General features: G+C 35.3%; 1 protein-coding gene across 2 annotated transcripts in view; it reads left to right on the forward strand.

Moving 5' to 3' along the window:
- Positions 1–21,483, forward strand: part of LOC150100188 (chromobox protein homolog 3-like) — an 80,696-nt gene that overhangs the window by 17,207 nt on the left and 42,006 nt on the right. For both annotated transcript variants that reach the window (XM_090402406.1, XM_090402407.1), the window contains exon 2: positions 7,209–7,263. In XM_090402406.1, coding sequence (XP_090258532.1) covers positions 7,259–7,263 — 5 coding nt within the window. In that variant the 5' untranslated portion in view covers positions 7,209–7,258. The remainder of the gene's footprint in view (positions 1–7,208; positions 7,264–21,483) is intronic.

Here is a 21,483-nt window from a genome sequence, read left to right on the forward strand (position 1 = left end):
TTTCCATGTCACCCCCGTGAAAGCTGATGATATCATCAATCCACTGTGATTTAGGTCGGAGTCGTGGTCGTTTATCCTCTCGTGGAATCCAATCCAGTACCTCTTTTGTCCATCGCTGATCTTGTCTTCAAGCAATATGCCCAGCCTATTGCCACTTCAGATGTTTCACTCTTCCTATGATGTCAGACACTTTGGTTTGATTTCTTATCCATGTATTCCTTTTGTGATCCAATCTTGTGATACCAAGAATACTTTCCATACTAAATTGTGTCGTTCTTAATTTTTGAATTTCCTTTGCATTCAGTGTTCATGTTTTGCAGCCATATGTCAATATAGGAAGAATGCATTGTTTAAAAACTTTTCTCTTCATGCATAATGGCAGTTGGCTTTTTAATATTCAATGTAATTTTCCAAATGCTTTCTACCCAAGCATCGTGCACCATTTAATTTAATCCATGATATTTTGTTCCATTGATATCTGTTGTCCTATGTAATGATCTACTTGTTTAATTTCCTCATTATTGATTTTTATTATTTCTGGCTGGACATAGCTATTGAACATAACTTGGATCTTCTTTAGGTTTATCTTTAAACCTGGTGTTCTACTAGCAATTTGGAGCTCATGGATACGAGTCTGTAATTCATGTGCAATTGAAGTAAAGATAACTATGTCATCTGCAGAGCGTAAATGGCTTAAATATCTTCCATTTATCTTCAGACCTTTCCCTTCCCAATCAAGAAGTTTTGAATATTTCTTCTAGGCACGCTGTGAATAATTTTAGGGTGATATTGTGTCACCCTGTCCTTTACCTTTTTGTATTCCCACAGTAGAGATGTTTCCATTGAAATGAATTGCTGCTGTGGCATTGGTGTATGCTGATTTGATGGTTCTGATGTAGGGCTCCTCCACTTATTGGTTTCATAATGCTTTAATTACTGCACAAGTTTTAAGTGAATCAAAGGCTTTCTCATAGTCAATAAAACCAAGACATAGTGGTAATTGATATTCATTACACCGTTGAATAATCTGCTGTACAACTTGAATATGGTCCATTGTACTAAAGCCCCTTCGAAAGCCTGCCTGTTCTTTTGGTTGTGCTAGGTCTAGAGTTGCACCAAGCCTATGGAGCTAAGATTTTTGTAAACACTTTGTACACCACTGATAGGTCGGTAGTTTGTCAAGTCTTCTATCTCCCCTTTTTTATGTATCAGAATTAGGGTAGCCCTCTTCCATGTTGTTGGTACATCATTTTTCTTCAGGCATAAAGTAAATGATTTTGGCAAGAGTTTGTAGATTATTTCTCCATCTGTTTCTAGAAATTCAACTGTAACTCCATCCTCACCTGCAGCTTTCCCATTTTGGAAGCTTTGGATGCTCTGCATAACTTCTTCTGGTAGAATCTGTGGTACTTCAGCTGTGTCGTAGTTGTCTTCTTCTTCATTTAATTCATCATCCTGATATAATATTGAGTAGAATTCTTCAATTCTTTTTTGCTATAGCATATCTATCTGTGATGGTCCCATCTTGTAGTTTGACTGCAACCATCTGTTTGCTGTTCATCAATTGCTGTTTGGCTTTTTTGAGACTAGGATTGTTTTCAATTGTTTGTTGTATGAATTTGCAATTAAATTTTCTTATTTCTTCTGTGATATGGTTTCTGATTGTTTTGCACAATTCCGTGTATTCAATTTTATTCTGTAGGTTAATTGATTGTTTCATTTCTCTTCGTTTCTTCATAAGCTATTTTGTTTTTTCAGAGATTTTGTCTTGTTTCTGTTCTGTGGTACCAGCTATTTCAAGTGAGCATTGTAGAAGGTTTTGAATAATAATTTTATTACTTTCAAATAGATCAGCATTGTCATCTATAATAAGATGTTTAAATCTATTGTTTAGTTCGTGTTGGAATATATGTTTTTTAATGTTGTGTTTGTGTACATCTATGTTTTGCTTTGATCTCTGAAACATTTTTCTTCTTTCTTTTTGGCAGTTTATTCGGATTTTACTGCGTACCGTATGATGGTGACTTCCAACGTTGAAGGTGTTTATAACAGAGCAGTCTTGAAAGATGTTTTTCTTATTGCTGAGGATAAAGTCAATTTCACTAGTTTTTCCATTTGGACTTTTCCATGTCCACTTTCTATGGTTTTTTTCTTGAAAAAGGAATTCATGGTGTACAGGTTTTCTTTTTCTACAAATTCTATTAACCTTGCTCCTCTGTCATCTCTCAAGCCATATTCAACATTTCCCATTGAGCTTTCATCTGAATGTTGAATGCCAATTCTAGCATTAAAGTCTCCCATTACAATTCTGAAATGATATTTTCCTTTATTGTAGAATTGGGATACATCATGATAGAAGGCTTCAATTTCTTCGTCAATATGACTTATTGTTGGTGCATAGACTCGGACGATCTTAAGAGTGTATCTTTTCGAGATTTGAACAATACTTGCTATTCGATTGGATACACTGTCAAATTCTATTATGTTCTTCAGTTTTTTGTTGATCGAGAATCCAACTCCACTGATTCTTTCCTTATCTTGGCCTCTAAATATAATATGTTTCCATTTTTTAATCGAAGAATTTGTTCACCATTACGTCTGACTTCGCACAGTCCAAGAATGTCCCACTTTAGTTGCTTTAGCTCTTCAGTTAGCCGTGCTTCACTACTCAGAGTCCTACAGTTTAATGTTCCAAGGTCTAGTTTCCAATGACAGCATGATCTGGTTACCTGGGGATTCTTAGTACCCTCTGCCTTCTTGTTTAACTGCCTGCTGCCAGAGGTAGTAACAGTCTGGCCTCCAGGGAATGAAGGCCATTTTATTTCTGTCAGATTCATCATGCATATATATATATATATATATATACTAAAACTATATGCTAAAGATTACAAATTTAAATTCAATTTAGATTGCATCCAGGGTAGCCTGGAACAGGTCTGTCAATGTACCCTGAAAACTCCTCAGTGGGCAGTCCTGAATAATATGATTGATGGTCTGTTGATCAGCACCACAATCACATGTTGGGGATTGGTGCAGGCACCACTTGTACATCATTGTAGCACATCTGGCATGGCCTGTCCTCAAGTCAGTTGAGTGTGCTCCATTGCTGTGTGGGCAGGTCAAGAGGTGTCCATTTTTATTGTTGAAGTAAGCCAGCAATTCTTCCATTCAGTTTTAGGAGAATATGTATCTGGTTGCTGATTTTTTCCAGATTGGGTTGCAGGACTTTAAGCAAATAGGGGATAGATTTTGGAGATCCTCATGGATGGGTAAGTTATTATTTCCCATACATTTTATCCACTCTCTGATAGCAGCAGCTTTCCTCCTTATGATGATTCTCGTGGTATCGTTAAGTTGCACATTGACCTTGCTGACATGGTGACTCGAATACCACACTGGAACACAGTATTCTGCACAAGAGTACACTAGGGCATGGGTAGCAGTTTTCGAAGTTTTGGCTCCTGCCCCCAGCCTGAACACACACACACTTCCTGATGATATTGTTCCTAGTTTTTAGCTTTTGGCAGAAATTTTCCAGGTGTTTCTTGAAGATTAAAGAGCGATCTATGGTGACTCTGAGATATTTTGGGTTGGGGGTTGTGCTTCAGAGTCTCCCCTCTGAATGAGACCTTGAGCCATTAATCAGCTTGATGATTGTTCAAGTGAAATGAGCAAACTTCAGTCATAGAGGGATTTTGGCAAAGATGCCATTTGGTGTAATAGTTGTACAGAACCTTAAGGTCAGAACCGAGCACAGGCTTGGCCTCTTTCAGATGTTTAGTCCGAGTTGCCAACGCCAGATCATCTGCACATACGAAATTTTGAGAGGAGGTTTGTGGTAGTCCATTTTTTAGTACTTTAAAGGGACTATTTTTACCATTCAGTTGTACCTTGAATTTGCGCTTTGATATCATGCTCTTTAGAATCTTAATCATCTTTGGGTCTTGTATTACAGTTGCAAATTTCAGTATGAGTCCATTCCTCCCAACTGTGTCATATGCAGCAGAGGGATCTATGAATGCTACTGCGGTTTAAAGGCTTTTTGTAAATCAGCTTCTATATGTGTAGTAAGGGCAAGTACTTGGTCGCAGCATCTGTAAGAATCTCTGAATCTGGCTTGTTCATTTGGTATTATGGCATTAAACAATGGGTAAATTCGATTATAGAGTATAATTGAACAATGTAGAGTATATTTTAACGATATTTAGATTATATCGTTCAAAAAGTTTATAAGGAATGCTTAGTAAAGATATTGGTCAATAGTTTTCTGCATCAGTAGGCTCTTTTCCAGGTTTTAGGATGGCTATAACTTTGCTCCTCAGGAATGGAATTCCTTTGGGATGCTCCTGGTTTCTACAATTTTACTAAAAAAAAAAAAAAAACTGCAAAAGCCACTTACGAGCATTACTTCCAAGATATTTAATGAACTTAGGGTGTATGCTATCCAGGCATGCTGCTTTGTTATTTTCAGTGATTTAAATCCTTGAATTAGTTCGTTTTCGGTGAATGGAATCTGAGAGGTGGTTATTTTGTTTGACACTTCTCTAAAACATATATTTGGTCCTAATTTCTTTAGAATAGGATGCACTGATCTTTACATTTTTAGATGTTTGCTAGATTTTAGTTGCTATGTCTTTTAGGAGTGAACTGTGTGACTTTCTGCTTAGAAATTGATGCAGTTCTAAGTTTGTGTAGCAAGCCCCAAGCCTTGCAGCTGGACTTTTGCCACCCTGTCATTGTTCATTAAGTATTTCTAAAATTCTTTTTCCAATTTCAGGAATCTGGATCTTTTTTGAATAGTTCCTCAGTTTCAGGAGACCAGCATGGGGTACTGTTTCCGGAAACCTTTTGGTATACATCATTTTGCAGCATCTAGCAGTACTCCTACAAAATGTTTCTAATTTTTGACTTCAGATGTTAGATTCAGTTTGTTTAGAGTATTGTTCCCTGTTAGCTTTGCAAAAATTCCATTGTGGTCTTTTCACAGATTGTATAATCAGGATTTGTGTTTAGTGGCTATAACACGTCTATGTTGAGATCATGGAAAGTTTTCAAGTACCTCAGTATTGCAAGTGGCAAAGCAGAGGTCAGGATTGAGTCTTTCTTCCATCTACCTAATTTAAAAGTTCCAGTCTTTTGCATAAAAAAAAAAAACCATCGATATCCCAAGACTTTTGACCCATTCTGTCATTAGTATCATTGATATCATTTCTACAATATCAATAGGAGTAATTTTGACTTTAAAAGTATGTCAGCTGCCTTTGCGGTGATGATCTTGATGTTATTATGATGAGAAAAATATACTATTTTGCAGTTTTCCATGTTCTTTCGCACTTAGATGGCAGAACCATATATTGGTGATAGGATATAGCCCAGTGTCCTGTAGCCATTGATACTGGCTCTTGTGGTAATCTCATCTTCTTTGCTGATATGTATTTCCTGGACAGAGATTACATTGATGTTATTTGTCCTGCAGATTTTTCCAAGTAGTTCACTTTTGGCTTAGGAGACACCCTCGATATTAATTTACAGAGTCTGTAGAGTGAATTAAGTTTCCCTTATTATTTGGTCAGTTTTGAAACCTTTTCAAAAAGGTCTACTTTGTTTCTTCCTGTTACACTTTCCTTTCATTTTGAACATATTAGCCAGGAGGTCAAAAAATGACAGATTCGGCTCCCAATAGTCATGAAAGTTTAGCTGCCAAAGACGTCACCCATTGTGCACCACAAGGAGGTATTTCATGGCAATTCATCACCCCAAGGATATGATAGAAACATTTATGTTACTTAAAGGGCTTTATAGGATTGATGCAGGGGAAATGCTTCGGCACTTGGCTAGAGGGGGGGGGGGAACAAGAGGTCATCCCTGGAAATTGAGTAAAAGTGTGGTTAATAGGCGTGTGAGGACTAGATTTTTCTCTTGAAGAATTGTGAATGAATGGGTTGCCAGATTCAGTTGTGAGCACTTTGCCATTAATGGGTTCAAGGAGAGGTATGATAGATTATGTGGATAGTTTGGGTCTCCTGCAATGAGTCTTCAGACTCCATGGAGATGCACATATAATAATATTTATAATAATATTAGTTTTATTGGCAGAAAAAAAAAGTGAGTGATCGTTTATTGCAAAAGTCGATAGTTCAACTTCAGTTTCATTTTGAAAGAGGAAAACTTTAAGATTGTATATATGAAAATGGACAACTAAAGTTTTGAAACCATGCTTATTTGTACAGTAAACCTGAATGGCATGGCATTTTCTGCATGCACTCATATTAGCTAATTAATTTATTTTTTTGACTGACCATGGTTTTGTATCTAATTATTAAAAACAAATGGAGAAGAATGAGGAATACAAAATAATAATTTCTTCTTTGAGTTGTACATATGGAAAAAATCACTTAACTCCTTGCCAACTGTTGAATGATAAGAATGTGATTATTAGTTTCCAGAATTGTTACCATTGGCTTTGTTACATCAATGGCAGTATCACATTAAAAATGATATTAGAAATGAACCTGTCATTGTTACCACTCAGGAATGTGTTAGCAGAGCTAATTTCTGATGGTATGGTCACATAAATAATGAGAGAAGAAAGATTAGCAAAATAAGGTGAACTGATATATACACTAAAAGGTGCCTGAGAAGACAGAAATATAAGATCTAATAATGTTGGAGTCTTTGCAGATAATAGATTAATTTGGAGGAAACTTGTTGATCAGAAGTTAGTAATGATGTAACTTTTTCATGTAATACTATCATAATATCCTGATATGTACCTGAGGGTACATATCAGTAATTTGATGATGATGGTGACTTTTTGCATTTTATTTTATCTTGAAAAGAGATGTTGAGCTTCTCCACAATCCCATAAAGGCATCATTCATATTTCATATTGTGAAGGGATATGATAGAAACATTTATGTTACTTAAAGGGCTTTATAGGATTGATGCAGGGGAAATGCTTTGGCACTTGGCTAGAGGGGGGGGGGTAGAACAAGAGGTCATCCCTGGAAATTTTGTGGTTAGTAGGGGTGTGAGGACTAGACTAGGCTGCTGTTTTGTTCATTCTTAGAATTTTAAGGAATTTTTCAGCTAATATATATTCGAATCATTGTTTATATTGCTTAATTTTTTTTTCTAAAACAAGAGGTAATATTTGTTTTAATTAATGCTGATTTACCAGATAAAGCACAAATAAATTTCTTTTAAAGTACAAGTTTGGTTTGAAACTTTTGACGAAGAATTACCAAAGACAAGCATCATGAGGTAAGTTATAAATTATCAGATATAACATAAAAAAATATGGAGAGTTTTTTTTAGTAAAGTTGATTTTAAAAATTCCAGTTATTTTTATAGGCCAGTGGCAAATTGAAATACCAGTGATTGATGACTCCAGAGGCTCAAAAGATTTGTGTTAATGTATTTATAAAAGATTGGAAAAATTTAAGTTATTCTCTTCACTCCAGTAATATACATCAAATTCATTGCCCTTGATTTTGAAATCCTTTTTAAAATCAAATAGGAGGTCTGAAAAATGTGTATTACTTTGACCGGTTACTCAGAAAATAGTCTGTTATGTAGTATAACACTCCTCATGAAGTTATGAAAGTAAAATGTCTAATTTATGTTGTGTTAAGAATATGGAAATGTATGGTAGTAATAAGATTATGTAGGACACTACATTTATTGTTTGGTATATATACTGTGATGAAATGTTTTTTGTTTTGTTTTTTCCCCCTGAAAATGTGTGGTAGTCCAGCACAGACCTGAAGTGACCATTACAGTAATTCCACCCTGAAATTCAGTGAGAATTGCTTGAATTCATATTGAAACTTCAACAGTAGAGTGAAAATATGATTTTTTTCCTAGAACTTACATCATTATTGTAATACTTTGAGAAAAATGCATTCTAAAACTTATTTTGCATTAAAGATGTTTTGATTAAATGTAAGAAAAATAGGCCAATCAAAACAGAATGATGTTTTATTTGATAATTTTTTTAATTGCACTTTTATAATTCTTTTCTTCAGTTTTCCTTCCTACTGTCTAGCAGTAATCAGCTATCATATTGTATTCCATTTTTCCTTTATGTAATCTTTTAATGTTCCTAATTTAGTTACTTTCCCCTGCACTTGAGTTACTGTTTCCAAGTTTTAAATCTGATGAATTAAAATTTGCTTTAGTCCCGGCTTAATGTGTAGTGGCAGCAATAAAATTTTTTATGGATTTAAAAAGGTGTTCAAAAGATGTTGATATGTAAGTTATGCCAAAAAGATATACTGGCTTTAGCTTATGAAACTATATTTTGTGCCTCGCACGATGAATCCATTGATTCCATGGAGTTTACCAAAATAATGATGATAATAATTTTTAGACAAATCTCGCAGCCATCTTTAGCGTAAATGATTATATTACAGAAATTAAAAAAAGAAGATGATTTCCAAGTTAACTGTGCATCAATAAAATGCCAGATATGACATGCATGATGTTGCAAATATGGAGTTTGGTCTGAAATACCATTAAAGTCTAGTAGGAATTAGAATAGAGCTAACATTAGTTAAAGATACCAAGCTATTTTAAACCTGGTTTTTACTGGTTTTTATGTTGTGTTAAGAATATGGAAATGTATAGTAGTAATTTCCCAACTAATAAACAGACAAATAAGTGAAGTTTGCGCTTGCACGTAATGCAAGTCTAAGTGACCCGTAAAGTAGTACAAGTCGAGGCAACTCGTGATAAAGTCGGAATAAGCTCTGATCACTATTCTTAATATTTACCCTTAATGCAAAGCCCATCTCCTTGAGGAGATATATGATACTATGTGATCAGAGCCTATTCCGATTTTCCCACGAGTTGCCTCGACTTGTACTACTGTACGGGTCACTTAGACTTGCATTACGTGCAGGCACAAACTTGACGTATTTGTCTGTTTGCTTACTTGGGAAATGGAGTAAAAACCAGGTTTAAAATAGCTTGGTATCTTTAACCCATATTATACCCAAGGTAAAAAACTTTCTACATCTATCTCTCATCCTGAGATTTTTATTTAATAAGGTCAAAGCACCTTTTGGTAACTTGTTTTGGTAAAATACTTATAAGCTCTGTATTACTTAACCTTGGTATTTCTAAGCCTGGCTCCCACTGATGAGATCTCAATAAAGGTCGAAACCGGTCTGGGTAGTGGCCCCTTGCCTTTAATGCATAGCATCATACATCTCCTCAAGGAGATGGGCTTTGCATTAAGGGTAAATATTAAGAATAGTGATCAGAGCTTATTCCGACTTTACCACGAGTTGCCTAGACTTGTATTACTTTACAGGTCACTTAGAGTTGCATTATGTGCAGGCGCAAATTTGACTTATTTGTCAGTTTGCTTACTTGGGAAATGGAGCAAAAACCAGGTTTAAAATAGCTTGGTATCTTTAACATATATTATACCCAAGGTAAAAAACTTTCTAGAGCTAACATTATCATTAAATTTTAGGTATTTATCAGAATTACTTCCCATACAATTTATTCCACTGAACTCTGTGACTGAAGGAAATTGATGCAGAGCAAAATCATATTTGTCACTCTTGGTACCTGATGTTGTTATAATGTTCTTCTAAACTGATTAGTGTTGAACATCCCCTAGCACGTAATAAAATCCTTATTATTATATTCTTATATTTGAAAAAAAAACATAAGGTAGCTAACTTGCATATCTGGTTAGAAGTGAATAGCAAACTTTTGACACGTAGAAGAAAGTCTTACTGTCTTCTGGAGAAGGTTCTAATATCATTTTAAATATGATTCTGACATTGATGTCATCTTTTCACTAATTTTCCTCAGAGCTTCCATATCCATACTTTCTGGTCTTTGATCAAATGCACTTTATTTCTAATCCACCAATAAGTAAAACTGATTCGAAGAATTGCCTTTTATGATGTTAATTTGGTGTTTTAGCTAAGTTCTTATCATCATCAGTTTCTTAATGTGTACTTTGAATATACAGAATACTATTGCAGAATTACACAATGAAATTTACATTTACTAATCTCCTGTGATCCAAAAATATGTGAATTTCTTTCTTAATGCCTTCATTTTTTGAGAGCAGAGAAACATGGGGAACCAAGGGCATTAATCACAACTTTTGTGCCCAGTAGCCTTAGTTTCCCCCATGTTTCCCTACTCTCATCTAGCTAGTACAATAGTAATATCCCTCAGAGAATTTTTAGGGGCAGAATTGTATAGAGTTATTAGCTGGGTGAGTGAAAAATAGCATGGTGAGCAGAAGTGAATGTCTAGTTTTTTTTTTGTTTTTTTTTAAATGCTGAAAAAGTGATTCATGTAATGTGTTCATACCAAGAGGGACTGGAGGTAAACATTAATCCAAGCAGAGCACTTGAGGGTAAAGGTTAGGTGAGCTGAAAACCCTTTTACAAGAGAAAAGGCAAGTCTGTATTTCTGTGGCATTGGAGGTGACCAGATTATTCTTGTCCCATTTAAGGATAGTATGGAGATCAGTGTGAAAGGCGCTGATTGAATGTTGGAAGCTTGTGATGCCTAAGCACTGCGTGCTATGTCAAATGAGTAGGATGATTGAAGAGTACTGTCATCATACAGTCCAAATAGGATTAGTGGTGATTGGGAACAGGTCATTTCTGTATAAGAGAAGGAACATAGGTGATAGTGCCCTGAGGCAATCCTGTGTTGGTGTCGAAGCTCAGTGAAAGGGAGCCACCCATCATGACATGCATTGAGTCACCAAAGAGAAAGATGGCTACCCAGTTGCAGAGAGTAGCAAGTAGATCAAACAATATTATTTTACTTAGCAGGCTTGTTTTTCTGAACCTTTCATGGCACATGTCCAGTGGTAGATGATGTGAGCTAAGAGGTCAGTCATGGACCTTGAAGGACAGAATCCGTACTATTGGGCCTCTAGGTAGTAGAGAAGTTGACTATTGATGACATTTCCATTAAAGTAGAGAGAAGTGAAGTGATGGATTGGTCAGTAGTTTGATGGTAGACTTTTTTTATTATTATTATTTATATAATAAGCTGGGTATATGATTACTTCCACATGTTAGGATACATGCCAGTTAAGTAAAGTTTGTTGAAACAATGTGGAACAAATGGATATGAGGTTGGTGACGGAAGTGGGCGGGGGGGGGGGTGATAGACATCAGAGGGTGTATGGCAGAGTGGAATCAAGGCAAATGAGGATGACTAGTGGAGTTCCCAGGGCTCTGTACTATGACCACTACTCTTTAATTTGTACATTAATGATATAGCAGAAGATTTGAAGGGGGATATTCAGTTGTTTGCCAATCATGCAAAATTAGGGAGGGAAATAGATGATAAAAGTGATGTAAATATCTTACAGGATAATTTAAACGAATTGGCAGTGTGGGCATAGAACAGTTGTTGTCAATTCAGTGTTGTAAAATGTAAGGTAATGTACTTTGGGATGAAAAGATTATACACTTTGTATTATCATATTGATGGTACTAGTGTACCTGAAATTGATGAGGCTAGGGATCTGGGTGTGTGATGGTGGATAGAGATTTGAAATTCAGAGGACATTGCAAGAGTTGGCAAAATAGCACAGAGTATTACTTGGATGCTGAAGAACACATTGACAAGTGAGGGAGGTTATTATCCATCTTTATAAGGCTGTGATTCGGCAACATGTTGACTACTGTGCATGGATTTGGTCACCTGTGTTTCTTGGGGATTAGGAGGTAGCGGAGAGGATTCAGAAATGAGTGACCAAGCTAGTGATAGGTCTGTGGAATGTTCCCTATGAAGATAGATAGATAGAGAGAGAGAGAGAGAGAGAGAGAGAGAGTGTGTGTGCACGTGTGTGCGTGTCTGTGTGTTGCAGAGTTTGGCTGACAGGTGGGGGAGAGGAGATATGATAAAAATTACTAAAGTGATTCTATAAGATTGACACAGAAAAAATTTTTCAATACATGGGGGAGTAGGGGAAAACAAGGGGTCACACTTGGAAGTTGTCTAAGAGTGTGTGATTAGGGTGTGTGAACTAGGTTCTTTACTTAGAGAGTGGTTTATTTATTCATATGGCGTTTCCTCCCTTTTCTCCCCCATCCCTATTGGGGCGAGTTGAGCCCCCCCCCTCATGGGGGATTAAGTATTTATGGCTGTAGATCCGTGTGTTCATGGGGCCAGTTTGCCAACTTGTGGGATGAAAAACCCCAGATAAACTGTGGGGGGAAAACCCTGGTGTCCACGCCCAAGACCGGCTAACTTGGCTATGGCTGAGGAAGATCCTTAGGCTCCTCACGTCAGCAACGGGAATCGAACCCAGGACAGTCCTTCCCCAGGCATATGGTTGCGAAGTGCAAAGCCACTAGGCTAACCGCACGGACACTTAGAGAGTGGTGGAATGGATTGCCAGAAGTGGTTGTGAGTACCCCAACAGCGAATAGGTTTAAGGAGATGTATAATAGGTATTGTGTTAATGGATAGAGTAGGTCTCTTGTGATGAGTCTTTTGACTCCATGGAGTGCCCATACAAATAATAATAATAATAATATAGGACATTGTCTTTGGAGCACAGTGTTTGAGTACAATTGGAGAAATGCCATCAGGACCAGATGATTGTTTAGTGTTCAAGTTGCTTAGTATTCTTCTGATGTGTGTGTGTGTGTTTTTTTTTTCTGAAAAAAATACAGGCATATAGTACTTAGATTTTGGTACAGTATGGGTTAATTTGCTTTGGTGATCTGTGCAGAGTGATCGTTTGGGTCATCTGGATGGTGTGTTGTTGGGCAGGGGGGGGGGACACAGGTAAGCAGAAGTTGTGTCCAGTGACCATAGCAAGGGACCAGAAGACTTCCATTTGGACAGGAGGCAAGTTTTCTGCTGCTGATCTTTATGAAACTAGGTTTAGATATGCTGATAACTATTTTGCATTTATTATGTGCTTCATGATAGGCTGAGTATGAAGCTGTGGTGGTTCTTGATCATTTTTTTTCTTCATCTGTTTGTTTTGGTACACTTTCTGAAGCCAAGGATTGGAAAGTGGATGAGAATTTTGGATAGAATGTAGGATGAAGGCATCATACCAGTGAAGATATTTCTGTGACTCACTCGGAGCAAGTGTTTGGATCAGAACTACAGTAGTCAGGCCATGGAAAGAACGAGTATAATTGCAGAGGTTTTCTTACTTGGTATTGTCGTGCTATGGGAGTGGTTGGAGGAAGGGTGTTTTCTGTGTGTGTGTGTGTGAGAGAGAGGGGGAGGGAGAGACTCGTGCAAGATTGTGATCTGACTTATTTAGAGAAGAAGTGAACTCTACGTTGTAAGGAGAACTTGCTAAAAAGAGGGTGAGGGTTATCAGGAATTTGAGTGAGTAGCTGCACAATTTGACTTGGGTCAGTGTTATAAAAGGGGAGCCAGTTGCAGTTCTGGATGTTAAGGTCAGCTAGGAAGATGAGAGAAAGAAGACCTTGAGCCAGAGAAGGTCAAAAGCAGGGGGTTCTAAATTAGCCATTCTCTGGCAAACAATGTCTAATCTCACAAAGGCAAAGGTGAAAAGATTTGTGAAGTATGTAATTTGGATATTGAAGGTGGACAGTAGAGTAGGAGTTTGTTGTAGACAATTGTAAGTGATGATGAACAATATTTGTTTGTTTTTATGTCGTGGATATCAGTGAAGTGGATGTGAAAGTGGGTTTTGGTTTTTTTGTAGATTTTAGTGTGATTTGTATTTTGAGGGAGATTTGTTTTATTAATACCATCACTATTTGCATATTTCATTATTTGTTCATTTATGGTTGGATGGATAGAGTGGAGACGTGCAGCTAGAGGAGATATACACTTGATATGATAAATACCCATGTCAAAGTGAATGGCCAGTTTCCATCATAATGTGGCGTTGACAGTGCTTGACCTGGAAGAATATGTGGCAGCATATTTATGCATCTGGAAGCCTCCTGACTCATTACTGACAAGTTCAAATTCATACACTATCTGGTGACAGCTTGAAACACCATTTTTTATTGATGTACCCTCAAAATGGAGTTGGTTTGGGATCTCTGATTTTATATTTGATAGGCTCTTGAAAGGTATCACTCGCACTACGTTGTAGAGGGGGAAATAATAAAAATCTCCTATAAAAACAGTGTCGGGGGGGGGAATTCCTACAAAAAAAAAAAAATTCATGTTCTGGTCTAAATAGCAATATAAATGATATGTACTACCACCACTTACAATCATCCAAACCAGACTTATTCCTAATAGAATCTTGGCTGGCAACTCTAACATACACCACCTCAAGCATCCAAATTACACATTACACAGTTCTTTCTGCCAAAAGGACAGCATTTGTGTAATCATCAAAACTGACATTCCATGTCAGAGATTGCAAAACTTCAAATCCCCTTTTTTTTATCTCTTTGGCTCAATTTTTCCACCAAACTGTCTTGTTGCATTAATTCGTTGTCTTTTTTTGCTCTGATAACACTGTAACCTCTTCTGTCTATCTCAGAAAGATTGATTTTCTACAGTTAAAATACTCTAATAATGAAGTGGCCCTTCTTGAGGACACTGTTGGCTTCTCTTCTCCAATTTCACCAATCAAGTGGGCAGGGATACCAAGGTATCTACCATTAGCAACAACCTCATACAGATAGTGTTACTCTTCCTAGCCAGAGTACCAGAAAACTCTGGCTAAGAAGAGTTTGAAAAGAACTCTTCTTCAAAAGTTCCTTTCAAACGCTCTGTTGATGTCAGCTTGTTCTCCTCATGATAACTCGGACCACAACCTCATACAAGTCTCCTTCCCAATCAATTTTCATCACCCAGTAATTCCAAATCTCATGTTCTTTGACACTACAGATGCATATCTTCGGTATAAGATAATGAAAGATTTCCAGCTGTTTGTGTACCAATTTCACCATGTTCCAAAAACTGTGTTTGAACATCATTATAATGTTATATTTAGATTAGAAAATGATGCACAGAAAGAACTCTAATACCTTACATTCTTTTATTGTATGCACTTTGCTTTTAAGATCATCTGAGTTATCTCTGTATTTCACTTTTCAGTTTAGCTTTTAACTGAAAATTAAAAAAAGACAAAAAAAACAATGAATTAATCTGATAATGTTTATTCATTAATCTCATAATGAAGAAACCATTTAGTCATTCATATCATCACTCTCTGTAGCAAGTGAAATTACAATAAGGAATTTAACTTCAGTATTGGTATTGTGTCCAAGTTATACTGTATGCAAAATAACACAAGAAGTCAATTTTTATCTTTTTTGTATAGTGAAATGCAGTTCAATCACTCAGAACTATCCAAGAATAGGAAAATGCCTTCAAAAAAAAAAAGGTGGGGGGTATTCATGAATCTGTTTGAAGGGGTGATTATTTCCCTGCGTTTTGTTTTCATTTGCTCATGTTTAAATCATTCTTACCTTGTTTGTGGAAATGGGTGTTGTGCCGTGTTAGAGTAAAAATGTCTTAAAAATACTCTATATTATGCTCATTAATATTGGACATTTATTATTATATTATATAAATTCCTTTGCTATCTGTTGCATCATCCTGTCGTGATGCTATGCTGTTGTTTTATTGTATCTTAGAAAAGAAGCTACCCTCACTTCATTCATGCAGTATTAACATAACAGGGAGGATGGGGAAAGGTAAAGAGATTTAAAAAAAAAAAAAAAAAAAAAAAAAAAAAGCAAAATGTGAATATTCAACTCTTTTATGCAAATTAAGAATTATTTATATGCAAAAATTAGTATTGTCTTACATTACATGAAATTTTATATATATATATATATATATATATATATATACGAGGGCTGTTCAATAAGTAATAAGACTAATTTTACTGTCACGAAACCACTCATCACAATATTAATTTCTTTGGAATAAAGAAATGTTGCTGTCTATATTAACAAAAGAGGTTGATAGATGGCGCATACGGGCTGATGTGCCAGAGTGTCACGTGACTAAATGCAAGCTTGTTTCGGTGCGCCTACGAACCTCGACAGTCGTCGAAATGGAAGCGTCCTTGGAACAGCGTTATGCAATTAAATTTTGTGTGCGTTTGCAAAGATCAGCATCAGACATTTTTAACATGATACGCGAAGCTTTCCACGATGAAGCAATGTCGAGGGCAAGTGTTTTTCGCTGGCATAAAACTTTTAAGGAAGGAAGGCAAAATATGGAAGATCTTGAACGTGAGGGAAGACCTTCAATATCCATCACAGAGACAATGATCAACACAACAGCGATTATCATCAAGGAGGATCGCAGAATTACAGTATGCCAGCTGCATGTTGTCCTGAATATTTCTGTGGGAAGTGTTCACTCATTTGGGACTGAAACATGTTTGTGCCCAATGGATTCCCAAACTCTTGACACTGGAGCAAATGCAGCATCGAGTGGATGTGTGCACAGAATGGAAAGAAAGACTGGAACAAGAAGGTGACAACTTCTTAAGCTTGTCCGATGCCGATTTTTGCAAACGCACACAAAATTTAATCGCTCGTAGGCGTGCCGAAACAAGCTTGCGTTTAGTCACGTGGCACTCTGGCACATCAGCCCGTATATGCCATCTATCAACCTCTTTAGTTAATACAGACAGCAACATTTCTTTATTCCAAAGAAATTAATATTGCGATGAGTGGTTTCGCGACAGTAAAATTAGTCTTATTACTTATTGAACAGCCTGTGTGTGTGTGTGAGAGAGAGAGAGAGAGTGAAAATCTGCAATTGACATACTTCTGTATGCCATGTAATCAGTAATGTAATCTAACTTCATTTAAAAGCAGTCTATGATAGTGATAACTTGTGAACCACTTTTCAAAGAATTTAATTAGTAAAATGATTGTATCACTTTTTGTGGTCTTTCTCTCTCACTCACTCACTCAGGAGAAGTGTAATGCCAAGGTTATAACTTCACACAAAAAACATCAATATTTTTGTATCTAATAGCAACATGAAGAGACTGTATTAAAGTGATATCTGGCTCTGCAAAGAAAAACATGACTGTGAAAATATTATATTATTTCTCAGGCACTCAGAATGAGAAGTAAATCCAGTAAGTTAAGTAACAGAGATACACTTGTAATCGAATATGAATGCTAAAATGTCAGCTCTTCATATTTCATGTGCTAGGAAATGTATGCTTGCATTAGCCACGGTTTAAAGTTATTGGGAGCATATAACTGAACATATCTTTAGGTTGCATAATTATGTAAATCATTCAATATGATGAACTTTTAACCTACTAGTTCCAGTAATCCACACATTTTTATTATTTTTGCATAATAGCCAACTTGATAATTTGATTCTTAATGAAACTTCAGCCAGTAATTATATTTCTTGCAAATCCATTTTTAACATTCAGTGGCATTGAATCATTATAGAAAGTGCACATAAGATTGCAAAAAAAAGGTAGAAAGATTTTAAAAAAAACTATCAGAGGAAGCAAACCTATTGAGCAAGGAATTCTAAAACTAATTGGAGAAGAGACAAGAAATACATTAAAACTTGCAGAATTATATTAAATATTAAAGAAGATAAAAGATAAAATAATATAAAATTATAAATTGGTCTGTAGCACTTTTGCAATAGACAATCTTATGAGGAAAAAGAGAGAATAAGAATTATCTAGGCTCATGAAACAAATTTGAGGTTATCTTCAATTATATTGCCTAATTAGATTTTTTCAGACTATTTGTAACAGTATAAGCACTGTTGCAAACAAGATTTTGCAGAAGCTCGAAGAACAGGAAGAAAAAGAAGTTCCAGAAATACAAAAGTTTGTAATAGAACAAGCAATGAAAGATCTGAAAAAATAAAACGTCATGAGAAGATGGAATTACAATAGAAATGATGAAAGTGAGAGAGTATTAATAGAAAAATTCAATAAATGCCTAAAAGAGAAGGATATACCAAACAACTGGAACAGTACTATTGCATATTGTAGTTGGAAAGGGGTAATAAAATAAAGTCACAGGCCTATCAGCTTGCTGTTACAAATACATAAATTATTTATAAAAATAATAACATAAAACCACCAGATTATTAGATGAAGTTCATCCCAATGAACTAAATCCAGAAAGAGCTTTGGCACAATCAGTGAATTGAAACACTGAATCAACTGAGAGAAAAAATGCAGAGAATGCAACCTACGATTTTAATAGGATCATAGACTATGAAAAAAAGCTTCAGGTGTTCTCTCCATTGAAAAACAAGCAATCCCAATAACAGTGAATAAACATAGTAAACCAAGATGATATTGAACTCAAAATATATGAAGCAGTCCATTAAAGGAGTGCACCACTTCTTGGTGCACTCTTTTATGATATGTGTGTGAAATGATATCTCCTATATCATTTCACTCAAATTGTTCCTTGAATTATTATTAGAATATGCCCTAAGAGAACTAGATTGGAGTTATTATCATTATCAGGGATTAATATCAATGATTTAAAAAAAAACATATGATATGCAGATGATATTTTGCTAATAGCAAACAACTTCTGCTGTTTGCTATTAGAAGAAATGGTGGAAGAAATAATTACAGTAAAGATAAAGTAGGATTATATGTAAATTTTGGGAAAACAAAATAATGATAAATAAATATTGAAGAAAATCAGATAATAATGAACAATAAAGTACATGAATATATATTTGGAAGAACTTTCAGGAAAGAATCATATCCAAAGTTTTTTTTTTTTTTTTTTTTTTTTTTTTTTTCATGGCTAGATCTGTGAATAATGCTTATGAAGAGGGGAAGAAAAAAATTAGCATACATTTGGAAAGACCATGCTATCAGACTTCAAAACAAAGGTGTTGAATAATAGGGGGAGAGAATTTAAAATTCATATAGAAATATTGCACAGATGAAAAGTGATTGATAGACAGACATAATCATACAGTGGCACCTATACAAAAAGGAATATGCAAGCTTGGATGACCAGATGGTTGGAAAATGTTAGCATTGAGAGATTTTTAACAGAGAAACATGAAGACAAATAGGGGAGACCAAAGATGGTCATAAAAAGGGGCTTGGAAGAAGAATTATACTCTTCCTGGCACATAATTCACATAAACTTTTTGAGTTGGAAACTCAGTTTGTAATTGGAAAAACATAATTTTTGGTTGACCTACATAGTGATACATTTACTGAAATTTCATGTTGGATTATGTTTTATGTGTTGACACTTTTCAAATGAAAAAAAAAATATATATATATATATATAAATGCATCTGTTTATCACTGAATGTTTATAAATAAAATGCTATATTTACTTTATATTTCACTGTTAGTTACAAGACTAGGTATATGACCAATTGACAACTAATTACCAGTGAAACAAATTCAGATTTGTAAATATTCTGCAGCATACTTCTGTCTTCTAATGACACACAGCTGTGCTGTGGTGCATCATTTAGAGGCACTGTGTATTGGATTTGCAGCCATCTGCAAAAAAGTCCTTGATATAGAAGGACAAACCTAGGTGAAACCAAAATTTGTTGCAGTATGTTCAGGTGTTCTCTCATACATAAATGACCTATCTCAATTACTAATCATATTGACAACTTTCGTGACAATAGTACACCTCATTCATCAGTCTCATTTGACAAATCATGCTGCTCAGGCATCTCAAGCTTAAAGAGCATCTGAAACCAGTGTGTTAAATACTGTTCTTTGATGGGGCAAGGATAACCTGGTCACCTTCAGTGCTACCAGAAAAAATAATCTTACCTTTTTTCTCATAAAAGGATCTTCAATTTACTCACCCTTTGTTCCTGTGTGGTGATTTGTGTATTACCAAGGGTAATACACAAATCACCACACAGGAACAGGTCTCATTCCTTGGACTGACTTCAACCACTCCTGGCATGATGCATCAGTAGCTTCCTCAGCCTCTTTTTAAAAAAAAAAAAACACTAGGCATTCCTTTTTGCTCAGGACACTACCTTTCACCAATCCTTAGAATGTTTATTTTTCATACATTTGGTGTTGTGCACTCAAAACATAGCTAAAAATTCTTGATGCCCTTCAGAGGAGTGCAATTTGGCTGATAGATGATCACTTCCTCACTATCTTTTACTACTATCTCATAATTGTACTATTTCAGGTACCTCCATGTTCAGTACTCAATTGAACTGACAACTATCATTCTTCCACTTTCTTTTGGGGCTGTTAAAACAAGAGCAGCAACTGCCACCATCTCTTTTCAGTCCAGCAAACGAACAGAGGTGACTCCATTTCTCCTTCTTACAAAGTTGCTTCCAACAACTACAGTCTTCAAGAAAAATATCTGTAGATTTTTGTACAGCACTAATGTGCTGTTAGTTTCTTCTTCCTGTCACGTATCAGATTGGTATAAGAAGGATGTGCGGGGATAGAAGGCTGACAATCCAATTACAGAATAGCAAGTTTGAGCGTGGTTAGTAGTTGGAAGGGAATCAATCGTTCGATGCTGTTGGCACACTCTCCCTCGATGAGTCTTTGGACTCCCTGGAGATGTCACATAATAATAATAATACTATATGAAGAGGCTTTGACTTTGTAGTTTATAATAACCTAAAAATAATGAATTCCTTCTATAAACATAAAGACATACATAAATATACTTCGACAGCAAGAGGATGGAAATCAATATTAGATTATTTTATATTAAATGAAAAGACATCAAAATTTTTACTAGATGTTAGAGTTCACAGAGGATATGAAATAAGCAGTGACCACTTTCTTGTTAAAATAAAATTAAGATTACTACCTAAATGGCTACAAGTAACAAGAACAGAAAGAAAATTTGAAACATTTTTTTATAAAACTAGACTATTGAATGACACAAATGTAAATGGCTATATGAACAAAGAATTAACCAATATCTAGATAAAATAAAACAAAATGAAGAAATAGAAATAGAATGGCTTAATATAAAAACGATACTAAATGCAGCAGCAAATGAAAGCTTAAGAAAGACCAAAAAATTCAATAAAAGGAAAAAACTGAAGATCTGGGATGATACAATCAAAGAAATAATCAAAAAGAAAAAAGAAGCCTATCACAAATGGTTAAGCAGTAAAAGATTAGAAGATGAAATAGAATATAAAAGAATAAGAGCCATAGCTAAAAGAGAAGTCAAAAAAAGACAGAGAGAATCATGGAACAGATTTGTTTCTAATTTAGAACATGATTTATATAAAATAAGACCCAATGTATATAAGATTCTGAAATACCAAATACCAAAGAAAACATAAAATTAAAGACCGAATTGAAATTAGAAGAATTTCTAAATTACTACACAGAATTGTGGACAGACAAATATTTTAAAAAAGACAACTGGCAAACAATTAATGAAAATGAAATAACTAAAGAAGAATTAGAAATCAGCCTGAAAGAAACAAGAAACGGAAAATCACCTGGAGAAGATAAGCTCGGTTCAGAACTATATAAATATGCAGGAACAAGATTCAAAGACTCTTATTATTTTAAAA

This window comes from Typopeltis vanoorti, chromosome 13 (assembly GCF_054136105.1).
Source record: "Typopeltis vanoorti isolate ZY-2024b chromosome 13, IOZ_Tvanoo_1.0, whole genome shotgun sequence".
NCBI classification, from domain to species: domain Eukaryota; kingdom Metazoa; phylum Arthropoda; class Arachnida; order Uropygi; family Thelyphonidae; genus Typopeltis; species Typopeltis vanoorti.